This window comes from Eulemur rufifrons, chromosome 16 (assembly GCF_041146395.1).
Source record: "Eulemur rufifrons isolate Redbay chromosome 16, OSU_ERuf_1, whole genome shotgun sequence".
Lineage (NCBI taxonomy): Eukaryota > Metazoa > Chordata > Mammalia > Primates > Lemuridae > Eulemur > Eulemur rufifrons.
In genome coordinates, this window is record NC_090998.1 from 89,140,724 (window position 1) to 89,153,902 (window position 13,179).

At 40.2% G+C, this 13,179-nt stretch overlaps 1 protein-coding gene across 3 annotated transcripts in view; it reads left to right on the forward strand.

Moving 5' to 3' along the window:
- TNRC6B (trinucleotide repeat containing adaptor 6B) overlaps positions 1–13,179 on the forward strand; it is a 239,552-nt gene that overhangs the window by 203,589 nt on the left and 22,784 nt on the right. For all 3 annotated transcript variants that reach the window (XM_069489869.1, XM_069489870.1, XM_069489871.1), the window contains one exon: positions 2,055–2,180. In XM_069489869.1, the coding sequence (XP_069345970.1) occupies positions 2,055–2,180 (126 nt within the window). The remainder of the gene's footprint in view (positions 1–2,054; positions 2,181–13,179) is intronic.

Sequence of the window (13,179 nt, forward strand, 5' to 3'; positions counted from 1 at the left end):
TGTGGATTGTTACAAAGTCCATTGTTAACCACGTTAGTATACACATTCTATCCAAATATGGTCATGATTTTAAAGACTGTTTTCATATGTAGGCGATTTAATATACTTCATAATTAATAAAATTTAAGATTTTTTATTTTCCAAATCACAGAAGATTTCAATCAGCTTGATAAATTTATTCTTAATTTGTATACTATTCTGAGTTAAACACTAGTTGAGGCAAATATCACCAGTAACTATGAGGGCTTGGGTCACTGTAAAAGCTTCGTATATAACAAGTAGCAATAGCCAGATAAACCAGTGTTAGGATATATACTGGCTTTTGATTACCATTTTCCTAAGTTTTAAATATTTTTTTAAAGGCCAGATCTGTATGATTTCCCCCAAATACATCACTGTGCAAAACAGCTGTATCCAAGCCAAGAAAATGACCGGAGACAGGAGAAGTAGCACTGTTTAAGTTTCTCAAATTAAAGGTCTTCTGATGTTTAAACAACCCTTTGGGAGACATAAAATTCATGGCGGATCTTTGATTTTCTTTTATGAGATACACAGGTTTTAATTGCCATTTCTACTTTATGTTTATAATCATCTTTATTTATTATGCTTTCAAGTTCATTAATTTCCCTGTAGCAGTCCCTTAATCTGTTTTTGAATCATTAAGCCATCACAGTATCTTTAGTATTCTAGAACTTAATGATGCCATTACAAAATTCTTTAAAATTACCTTAGTTCCCGTGATTCCAGGGATGAGATGATGGTGGTGACTTCAAATTAGACTATACATAGTTGGTATAAGCAATGGTGCAGCTATCTTTGCCAAAGGTGTTCTGTGGGATATTTTCAAGTGTATGGAATTGGTGGGACATGGATGTTTGCAAATGATGCCCTCATCCTACAGACCAGGGCTATATTGAGTCCTGGGAATGCAAGGATGGAAGGATTAAGCTGATGGTAGAAAGACAGAATGAAGAATATCTACAATGTGGTTTGATGATGTGTGTCATCAAAGAGTTTTAAAGTGTTTTGAGAACAAACAGGTATGCTCAATTAATTTGTGGAATAAGGAGGAAGGTTTTGGGGGAAGACTCTTGATGAGGATGACCTCCAAGCTGAGCCTTGAAGAAGCCAAGTGAAGATGGTATAGAAAAGAACCTCAGGCAGAGGGAACAGTGTCAAGTCACCAAATATAGTTTCCATGCTGAAGGACTTTCCTGGGCTAGAAACAAGTCAGGAAGGAAGGCTACCATATATAACCCAGCTTTCCATAGCTCTCTCATTGGAACAGTGTAGAAGTGCTCCAGTGAGTTGGTCCTCCAGAAATCAGGGAGTTAAGCTTATTTTTAACTAGACTGATATTCATGTGATTGAATGAGAAGTTACAGGTGAGTAATACTTGTTTTGGTATCCCTGTAATGATTTTTACTTTTTCCCTTTCTTCCTTGTTTATCTCACTGTGTGACTGATCCACATTTCCTCATCTAGCAAAGACAGGGTCAAGCAGATCCAGGACAAAGAAGGGTGTTCAGATCTGGAGTAGGGTCCTCATGATGCTAGGCTTGCTCTTTGATGGCAGTGATTTTGTGATTAACCAATTCAGAGAAGTAATATTGTGGTGTTGTTTTACATCTGGTAATTATTCATAAGCCTGAATGTTTACTCAAGTGCCTTTCAAAATGGATCTCAGATTATAAAGTTTGAGAATAAATTTGGTAAACCCAATCTCAAAGAATAGTTGAAATAAATGTTATGTTTATGTTGCCTTTACTTTTCAATCACAGAAAAGAATGTAGAACTGCTTCTGACATTTGACTAAATTTAACCCTTTTATTATATAGAGTTCATCAGACTGCGCAGGTGGTGGTGATATACCCATGATTCTATTTAAGTAATTGCCTCAGGCTTTCCAAAATGAGGAACTTCTCAGTTATAAAGTTCTGTGAATCCATGGAACACAGTGTATGATTCTTCTGAGAGATAGAAAACCAGAACTGTTTCTTACTTGCATTTTCTTATGTTAACAAAAAGCCTTACTGTTGCTCTTATGTTTACAGGGTGGTAATCATGGTTTGTTTGGAAATAGCACAGCACAATCGAGAGGTCTGCACACACCAGTGCAGCCACTAAATTCTTCTCCTAGTCTCCGGGCACAAGTGCCTCCCCAGTTTATTTCCCCCCAGGTAAGCAATTTTGTGTTTCCATGAATCAAAATTAAAGTCCATTCAGGAGGTTACCAGTTGTTAACTGACTGATATTTGTGGGCATGAAAGAAATAAAAGTTACTGGTTTAAAATATGAAAAATCCATTGTTTCTTGGTCTTTTGGCTATGGTCAAGTATAGTAAAATATGAAATATCCACCCAGCAAGGATCGAGATTTTTAGAACAAAATATCAAATCTCATGTTTTATTACTTTGGGCATACTAACAAAGTAGATGTCTTTGCATGAAAAACAGTATGCGTATATTCCATTTAGATCTAACTGTTTTTCTAATACTACATTGATATTTAAGGTTACATATAATTAAAACTACTTTATAAATTGTGACTTATCAACATTCAGAGGTTGGTTGCCCTTGGTGATTCACCCACAGATAAACAAGAGAAATTCAAGATTCTTGGTTATTCTGAAAAATTTTGAGGTGCTATCTGCTAACATACTGACCAGATACTCTAGGGGGAGTTTTAGAACTAATGAAGTAGCAGAGACCCTGTACCAAAATCTCATTCGTAGGGCAGCTCTGTGTAGGCTATGGTCCATTGGGTACCATGGGAATCCTTTAGATCTTGTGCAATGAGTTGTTTTGTCTTTGTTCTTGTTTTGTTTTTATTGTGGGTAAGGGGTAAAGGCGAGAGATTTGTGTCGGTCTGCCACACACTGTCCCTCGTACCTCTTTGAGACAAAATGGGTCTTAGGAGCAGAATAAAGGCTGAGAAGCCCAAGTAAGGATTCAGTGTGTAACCTTTAGTCTCTTTAGAATGTGACTTTAATGAACCAAGGTCAAGAGCTTTGAGTCCCTCTCATTCTATAAAAGAGGGTGGGAGTACTTACTAGATCCAACCAATGTGTTATGAAGGGTCAGTTTTTTTGCTTGTTTTTTGAAATTTCTTTTAAAACAATGGCTTAAAATAATTATTTGAAACGATAACCTATAGATTTCAAATCCTGTTTTTAACATTCTGAGTCTTTATCTGTCTTAGTAGAGGAGGAAATTTTCACCCATACCCCATCCCCTCCAACTGACCTCACAAGGTCTTGCCGGGAGTTGGGACTCTGTCCCTTTAGTGTCTCTCTTCTTCTTTCCTTCTCTTTAAGTTCCAGTCATCCTTTAAGCCCCAGGTGATATGTCCTCTAGACAGAGCCATTCCTGACTTTCCTAGTGCTCCACGATGGCAGCAGAATCTCGCTCTGTCGCCGCCGGGGCCAGAATACAGTGGTGTCGTCATAGCTCACTACAAACCCAAATTCCTGGTCTCAAGTGATCCTCCTGTTTCAGGCTTCCAAGTAGCTGAGAGTACAGGTGCACACCACTATGCCCAGCTAATTTTTCTATTTTTTGTAGAGATAGGATGTCACTATGTTGCTCAGGCTGGTCTCCAACCCCTGGTCCAAAGCAATCCTGCCTCAGCCTCCCAAAGTGCCGGGATTACAGGCGTGAGCTACCGCACCCGGCCAACAATGCAGTATCTTAAGTCTTTTTTTTTTTGGTCATTTTATTTTTTATTTTTTATTTTTCTTGTCTCTAGAACTGTGAGAAAAAGTATCTTAAGTCTTGGAGCACTTTTTAGTATCCCTTGGTATCAGGCTGACAGTCATCCATGGTTATTGAATGTCCATGGTGTGCTAGATAATGTCTTGGTGATACACAATTGAAGAAAACGCCATCTATCCCTTCACAGCCTCTTGGAGTTGGTGGCAGAGGGGCAAGTGGGGAAGGGGTGATAGCAAAAGAGACAGCAGATAGTGTGATAAATGGTTATATAGAAATGTTTAACAGAATTTGGGGAATCAGGTGAGGCTTCTTGCTAGCAGTAACATTTAAACTGGATCTCAAAGAATGAGTCAAGAATTTTTTGGGTGCAGCAGATTAAAGGTGCCATCTAAGCAGTAGTAGCCTCATGTACAGGGGCATTAATATCTACAGGAACATGGCATGTTTTGGGAAATGCAGTTTGAAGAAATAGTCTGAGCTTGTTGAAGTGTGTGTGCACATACACACACGTGCCCATCAGGAATGAAATAGGGAAAAATTAGATAGGAAGTTGGAGGCCAAATTTGGACCTTATCTTGCTCAGGAGTTTGAGCTTTGTCCTGTAGGCCAATCCTTGTCAGCATGGTTTATAACCAATCTCTGGGCTGCTACTAAAAGATATAATCCCCAGGTCTTCCTAATCTCCTGATACAGAATCTTGTGCTTTCGGGCCTAGTCACTCCCAGGTGATTTTTATGTGCATTCTAAAGTTTGGCTACAGACACATAGTGTTAAATATGATTTTTTGGCTGAGTGGTGATGTAGGAAAATTTAAGGTTTAGGAAGAAAGATAACATTGGTAGTAATATAGAGGACATGTTTGAGTGGCGGAATTACTAAAGCAGAGGAGAGCAAGCGTAGGGCTAGTACGGGAGTCCAGGTAAGGCAGTGGCAGTGAGAATGGAAACCCTCTTGTAAAAGTTGCCTGTGATCTTTGTGCTGCAGAATACGGTGGTCTGCTCTGCAGTCGGTATCAGCAGCCTTTGGCACAGTGAACCACTCCTCCCTTTTTGAAACACTTTGTTCATTTGGCCTTGGGGCATCTTCGGTATTGGTTCTCTGTCTGCCTCTTCTCCATCTCCTTCACAAGTTCCTCCTCACCATCCCAACCTCTCCCCCTCACCTGTAGCCGCTGCTAGGTGATTTACCTAGTGGAATAGCTTTAAGTACTAGATTCCAAAATGGTGTCTGCAGCCCACATCTATTTTCTCAACTGCACAGACTACTGGACATCTCTACTAGGATCTCAGGTTAACACATCCAAAACAGACCTTCTGATTCCACCCCACACTCCCCTCAAAAACATCCTCTTGCTCCAAGTAAGTGGCACTCCCATTCTGCAAGTGTTCAGGCCAAAGACCTCGAGCCAGTCATGTCTCTTCTCAGAGATCACGTTCATCCCATCAACAAATTCTCTCTTCAAAACTTCATCCAAAATCCAACCATTTCTTATCATCTCCACTAACATGGTCCCTGGCCAAGCCACCACTGTTTCTCTCGTAGATTATGGCAGGGATCTCCTGCCTGGTCCCTGCCCTGCTTCATTCAACACTGCCTGTCTCAGGTGTGAGTCAGACTGATCCTCTAACGCGTCATTGTCCAGTGTGGTAGCCAGTAGCCACATGAGCAACTGAAATGTGCCCAGTGGACTGGAAGAAGTAAATTTTTTATTTTATTTCATTTTAATTAACTTAAATTTAAATAGCCACACCTAGTTAGTGGCCACCGTACAGACAGTGCAGCTACGGAACATTTCAGCATTGTAGAAAGTTCTATACAACCGTGCTCTAAAACAGAAGGTAGGTCATGTTATTAATACTACTTTACCAGGAATACGCTCGTGGCTCTCTCTCTCCCTGAGAGTGCAAAGTAGGGAGTCCTTACTGTGATCTTTGAGGCTCTTGGTGATCTCCCCTCACCCCCATACATTCATGCCACTGTAGCTAACTGCTCCCAGCACACCATTCTCCATCTTTATTTCCTTCGGCTCCCTGCTTCACTGTCACCTTATCTGCACAGCTTTTGCAGCCCAGCCGTACATAGCGCAGCACCTGCCCCACTACTCCATCCCCTTACCCTCCTCTGATTCATTTGTTCCTGTCTTTCTCCTCCTCTGCCCCAGGAGTGTCATAAGCTTCACAGTGGCAGGGCCTGGATCTGCTTGGTTTGCTGCTAGAGTCTAAGTATCTACAGCTGTGCAGGGCATGTTGTTTTTCAGCTCAGTAACTCTGTATCGAGTCGTGGAAACAAACGTGGGTATCAGAATGGTTTTGAAAGTGGAATTGTTAGGAAAACATAGTTAACTTTGTCTAAGAGACTTAGGTGCCACAAATCTATGACCAGAGTATCTGTTCTACTTAAAAAACTGGAAGTACTTGTATTCCCTACATTTTTGAAATTTGCTTATTTAGGAAAACATGGTTTAACATTTATTTAATGCATAATGGGTACAGAATACTAAATAATAGTATTAATGTTACATAATTGAATATTAAATAATTTATATTAAATATAAATATTAAATGATCTTCCATCATTTCTTGACATTTCTATATTTTCAAAAAACGAAATAGTTGAGTAGCTCTATTTAATAAAAATTTTAAAAGATAACCACACTGAAAGTTTGGATAGTGAAGAAAAAAATTCTTTTAGAAACTCCCTACCCAGATACAATGACTGCGGTTATTTTTATACAATCCTCTATTCAGACTTTTTTCTTGTACAGGCATGCTTTTCACATAATTGTATTCATTGTCACTAGAACCTGCTGGTTTTGTTAACATCATGTCCTAATATTTTCCCCTGTTCCTGTATAGTCTCCATGTTGATCTTAATGTTTCATCAGACAGATTTACCTTGATTTACTTGACATTCTCTTCATCCATTATTAGGTATTAAATTGTTTCCGATTTTTCACTGTTATAAATAATGCGACAGAGAAATCCTTATACCTAAATCTTTCCCTCCCCCCCTTTTCTTTTTTTTTTTTTTTTTTGAGACAGAGTACCGTGGTGTCAGCCTAGCTCACAGCAACCTCAAACTCCTGGGCTCAAACGATCCTTCTGCCTCAGCCTCCCGAGTAGCTGGGACTACAGGCATGTGCCACCATGCCTGGCTAATTTTTTTCTATATATATTTTTAGCTGTCCAGATCATTTCTTTCTATTTTTAGTAGGGACGGGAGGTGGGGGTGGGGCGGGGGGGGGCGTCCCACTCTTGCTCAGGCTGTTCTCAAACTCCTGACCTCGAGCAGTCTTCCCGCCTCGGCCTCCCAGAGTGCTAAGATTACAGGAGTGAGCCACCGCGCCCGGCCTGCCCATATTATTTTTAAATTTAGTTGCTCAGAGTGAAATTTCTAGGTCAAAGCACATGAACATTCAAAAAGGCTTTGATACATGTCATCAAATTTTACATCCATTCTGACCACATTATAGGGGCACTAACTATTTAATGTAAACATAGAGAGAAGACACTGAAACTCACCTTTACAATTTATTACAAGTGTCCTGGGCCTTAGGTTTCTGTCATTGCCTTTTTCCTCCAGGTACGCAAATGCAGTATTCAGAAAGCAATACATTCTAGTAAGCTTTTGTCTTGCCTTTAAATGACTGTCATTTTGCACCTGCAATGCTTTGTTAAATGCCATATTGATTGCAATAAGATCTTCACTTTCTCCAACCCAGCTGGAGACTGAAGAGCTTGTAAGCCAGAGTAATTAACTCCCTGCAGTAAGGTATGTGCAAACCTGCACTGTAATTACTCTGCAGCCCAGGTATGAATAGGCATTTGCCTGGAGCCTAGTGGAGTTTCTCTCTGGTCCTTTTTGTATTCTTTGGAGAAGAATAGTATAATACATTTGCAATCTGAAGAAGGGAGAAGTTGGACAAGGCTGTGATAGGATGTCCTCAAAAGTATGATTTTTTTAATGGTCTGTGAAATTGTCGGTGTATGGAACATACGATGATACCTTCTAAATATAAAGTCACATTCCTGTGCTTTTCTTTATAGTCTTTCTGTATCTATCTTTCTATCTTTAAACAATATGTTGTTTTCTTTTTGCTTTTTTTGCCCTTTATATAATGAAATTATATAGTATATAGCTTTTTTTTTTTTTTTTTCTTGACATTGTTCCTAAGATTTTCCCATGTTGATTTGGGCAATTTGTGGTTCGTATGGTATTCCATTATATGAATAGACCACAATTACCTATTCCTCTACCGATTCTACTGTTGATAGACATTTGGGTTGTTCCTAGGTTTTTGCTATGATAAATGGTGCTGCTGTGAATATTCTTATATTTATCTGCCAGGATGAGTTTCCCTAGGGTACTGCTGGGCCATGGGCGTGTTTTACTTTGAACGGTGTTTTCTTTAGCTAATTTTGAGTGGTAGGAATTGCTGGAGGGAGAGGAGAGAATAATGGTCTCTTGGTGAGGGATGGCCAAGGGATGGCATCCCTTCCCAAGACTGAAGAGAAGTGGGTTAATCCAGAGACTAGCCAGTTTGTTCAGTAGAGCTTTTAAAACTGAACAAAGAAGGAAAGAGATACGAAAACTCAGACAATGGCCATTCATTTTGGAGGCCAGCAGGTTGGAAAAGAAATAAGCAGAGGAGATTTCTGGTGCATCCCAGAAGAAAACTTCGGAAAGGAAGTTGGAAACAATGCTGATGGCCCAGAGCAGTGCTTTCCAATAGAAATACAACACGAGCCACCTAATGTGATTAAAACATGTTTAATAGCCACATTAGAAAAGCTAAAAAGAAATGGGTAAAATTAATTTTAGTAACATATATTCTTTAACATAATATTTCCAAAATATCATGTAATTAGTGCTTAACATTATTATTGAGATTTTTAATTTCTTTTTTTTGACACAAAGTCTTTGAAATCTGGTATGTATTTTAAACTTAAAGCACATCTCAATTGAGACAAGGCTTATTTCAAGTGCTCAATAGCTGTATGAGACTAGTAGCTAACATATTACAGATCTGGAGAGTTGAACAAAGTTACTGTATTAGTTTCGTAGAGCTGCCACGACAAATTGCCACACACTATGTGGCTTAAAACAGCAGAAATTTGGCCAGGCGCGGTGGCTCACGCCTGTAATCCTAGCACTCTGGGAGGCCGAGGCGGGTGGATCGCTCAAGGTCAGGAGTTCGAGACCAGCCTGAGCAAGAGCGAGACCCCGTCTCTACTAAAAATAGAAAGAAATTATATGGACAACTAAAAATATCTAATATAGAAAAATTAAGGCCGGGCGCGGTGGCTCACGCCTGTAATCCTAGCACTCTGGGAGGCCGAGGCGGGTGGATCGCTCGAGGTCAGGAGTTCGAGACCAGCCTGAGCGAGACCCCGTCTCTACTAAAAATAGAAAGAAATTATATGGACAACTAAAATATATATATACAAAAAATTAGCCGGGCATGGTGGCGCATGCCTGTAGTCCCAGCTACTCGGGAGGCTGAGGCAGTAGGATTGCTTAAGCCCGGGAGTTTGAGGTTGCTGTGAGCTAGACTGACGCCACGGCACTCACTCTAGCCCGGGCAACAAAGCGAGACTCTGTCTAAAAAAAAAAAAAAAAAGAAAGAAAAATTAGCCGGGCATAGTGGCGCATGCCTGTAGTCCCAGCTACTCGGGAGGCTGAGGCAGGAGGATTGCTTTGAGCCCAGGAGTTTGAGGTTGCTGTGAGCTAGGCTGACGCCACGGCACTCACTCTAGCCTGGGCAACAAAGTGAGACTCTGTCTCAAAAAAAAAAAAAAAACAGCAGAAATTTATTCTCTCAGCTTTGGAGGCTACAAGTCTGAAATCCAGGTAGCATCAGGGTTGGTTCCTACTGGAAACTGAGGGAGAATCTATTCCCTCCCTCTTTCCTGGCTTCTGGTGGTTGCTGGCAATCCTTGTTGTCCCTTGGCTTATAGATATATCACTCCAGTCTCTGCCTCTGTGTTCACCCGGCGTCCTCAACTGTGTGTGTGTGTCTGTCTTTACATGGCTTTTTTTTTCCTTCTGTTGTCTCTGTCTGCAAATTTCCCTCTTCTTCTGAGGACAGTGGTTATTGGGTTAGGGCCCACTCTAATTCAGTATGACCTCATGATTGCATCTACAAAGACCCTATTTCCAAATAAGGTCACATTCTGAGGTTCCAGGTGGGCATAAATGTATGGAAAACACTAGATACAGGGCCAGGCGTGGTGGCTCACGCCTGTAATCCTAGCACTGTGGGAGGCCAAGGCGGGCGGATCGTTGAGCTCAGGAGTTGGAGACCAGCCTGAGCAAGAGCGAGACTCTGTCTCTACTAAAAAAATAGAAAAGAAATTATCTGGACAACTAAAAATATATACAAAAAATTAGCCGAGCATGGTGGCGCATCCCTGTAGTCCCAGCTCCTCAGGAGGCTGAGACAGAAGGATTGCTTGAGCCCAGGAGTTTGAGCTTGCTGTGAGCTAGGCTGACACCACACGGCACTCTAGCCTGAGCAACAGAGTGAGATTCTGTCTCAAAAAAAAAAAAAAGAAAACATTAGGTACAGTTGCTAATTCAAATGAATTTAAAATTCACACTGAAGAGAGTACATATGATTTCATGGATCATTGAGGTATAGTGAAATAAGACTATGGTTTGAAGTATAGTTTTGAGAGCATAGGATATCTATACACACCCTATCCCCCCCAAACTTTTTATTATAGTGCGGTTAAAATTATTATATCAGAGATAGTAAGTCACACTGGTGACATTTAGGGTGAATTGAAAGGAGAGGTGAAGAGTTATTTGGGGGAAACTGGAGGAAATGTGTTCCTCATGCTGGTCCTAAAGCTGGTAATAAGGCAGAATGCACAGTAGTGTGTGCTCACATCTGCTTGGAATACAACAGTTAAAACAGAAACTCAAACAAGTTTTTTAATTGGTTGGTAACACTCAGCATCTTAGGATAGAGAGGAAGCAGCTGGGAGAACTATTAATTTAAACCAGAGTACTTTACAAAATGGTAGAATTCGTGGGTTATGAGTGGTCCCCAACCTTTTGGGCACCAGGGACCAGTTTCTTGCAAGACAGTTTTTCCACAGACGAGTGGCAGGGGATGAAGTGGGGGGTGGTTGGGGACTGGAGGGTTAAGTGACAGTGACTGAGATTTTGTAAGAAAATGAGCAGGTGAGACAAGTATAGGAAACCTGAACTTGGTCAGATGTTTCAAGACTAGAAGGGTATCAAAGGAAAGATAGGCATATATTCTTAGAGAACATGGCAGAGATGGTGGCCCAAAAGTATTAGAAAACTGAGAAATTTTAATTCTGACCATAATGCTAAAGAAAGATAAAAGAAGGGAAGACCCAATGGGGAAGCTTTCCAATAAACTCATTTTATAAAGGGGAATTTTCAGAAGGTGGAAAGCAAGGGGAAAAGCAAGGATGAATGTATATAAGAGGTGCCTCAGGGAATTAGAACACAAAATAAGTTGAGGCTTGTGAAAAAGTATGCACATTTAAAGAACCTTTAGAGTTTGGTTTGGTGCAGTTTGGTGACTGGGAAAGGAATCATTGCTTTGGACTAGTGTATCACGCCCACTGATTAGAAAGTGGAAATAAAATCGTTATTGCTTTTGTTAAGAAGAACGTTCAAACCAAAAGAATTAAGACAGGTGAAATCCTATAGCAGAAAAATAATTTGTGAAAAGATTTTCAGAGCCCTCTCTGTGATCTTTGAGAAATGCTGAGAGTCTTCAAGGAGAATTCAATAATGACCACCCCTCTTTCCTGCCCAAATTCTTTTAAGGAAAAGAGGAAGGCATATTGGGGCCAGAATAGCTCCTTTACTACCAGTTAAGCAGATGCTGGAGAATGTGTGCTTCCTAGTACTGAATTCCAGACTTCACCCTGAGTAACTGGAACGGGGCAGCCCTCCCAATAGCCTTGCTTCTAAGAAGAAGGGGAAAGAGGCCTGGAGTGCCATGATGAAGATGGAGGTCCCTCTGTGTGCAGCCTCAGATCAGAAACAAGCATACCTCCCTTAAAAGGAAGTGAGGGGAAATTTTTTTTTAAATGATCTCTGAAGGGAGAAATAAGGAAAATGGCTTAAGACTGATTAGCTTAGTGCCAATTCCAGGCAAGAATCTAGACTAGATTATCAAAAAGATTGCTTTTGAGTATCTGTGGCAGTAATCAATAATCATAGTTTGCTAACAAGTTTTAACTCATTCCCTTCATTGATTGGTAAACATATTGGAATATAAAAATGATAGAGGCCGGGCATGGTGGGTCACACCTGTAATCCTAGCATTCTGGGAGGCCAAGGTGGGAGAATCACTCAAGCTTAGGAATTCGAGACGAGCCTGAGCAAGAGCGAGACCCTGTCTCTACTAAAAATAGAAAAAACTAGACAGTCATCGTGGGGCACACCTTTAGTAGCAACTGCTTGGGAGGCTGTGGCAGGAGGATCGCTCAAGCCCAGGAGTTTGAGATTGCAGTGAGCCATGATGATGCCACTACACTCTACCTGGGATGACAGAGTGAGACTCTTGTCTCAAAAAAAATTTTTCTTTAAATAAAAATGATGTGGTTGATGTGTCTCTAACAGACCATTTGACATGCTGTCTCTTTGTATTGGATGAGATGGAACACTATGGGCTAAATGCTAAACAGTTGTGTGAATTAGTAAATGATTGACTATTTCTAGGTTGATCTGTTTCATGTTGAAAGGACATTTTAGTGGCCTATGACTAGATTATCCCAGTTCTGTCATGTTCAACATTCCCATCCGTGACCAGATGGGAGAATACAAACTGGAATAAGTGGAATGATGTGATCAAAAAGAACTTGGTGGAGTGACTCTTAACATGCCAAAATATAATAAAGACTCATTCATTTAATAGGTATTTATCAAGCATCTACTACATGACATACACGTAAAAGCAAATATAAGGTCCTAAGCTCAAATGAAAATACAAATTAATAAAATTTTAAAACTTAGCTTCATGGGATACATATGATTAATAAATATTACATGGGGGAAGCATTTTTAAATATAGTGGATTTTAATTGACATTAAACTTAGTGTATGAATCAGGAGTTGTGATGTGATCACCAGAGAAATTGAGATCTTGGGCATTATTAATAAAAGCATGACTTTTAACAGGATGGTTAGGGATGGCCAGGTCTACGTGGGACTACCCTAGAAAATGGCCTTCTGTATTTAGCCTGAAGATGAGATGCAAGAGAACTGTATTCATTGTCTCTAGACATTTGAAGAACCAGCCTGTGGAATAATATGAACATTTATAGAGTGCATCTCTAAGCATTTAACATATATTAACTCATGAAAATCCTCAGCCCACTGAAGTTAATATTATTATTCCTCTTTTGGAGATAAGGAAAGTAAGGGTCAGAAAGATTAAGTAACTTGCTGTGAGTCACACAGCTTTGAAGTGGCAGAG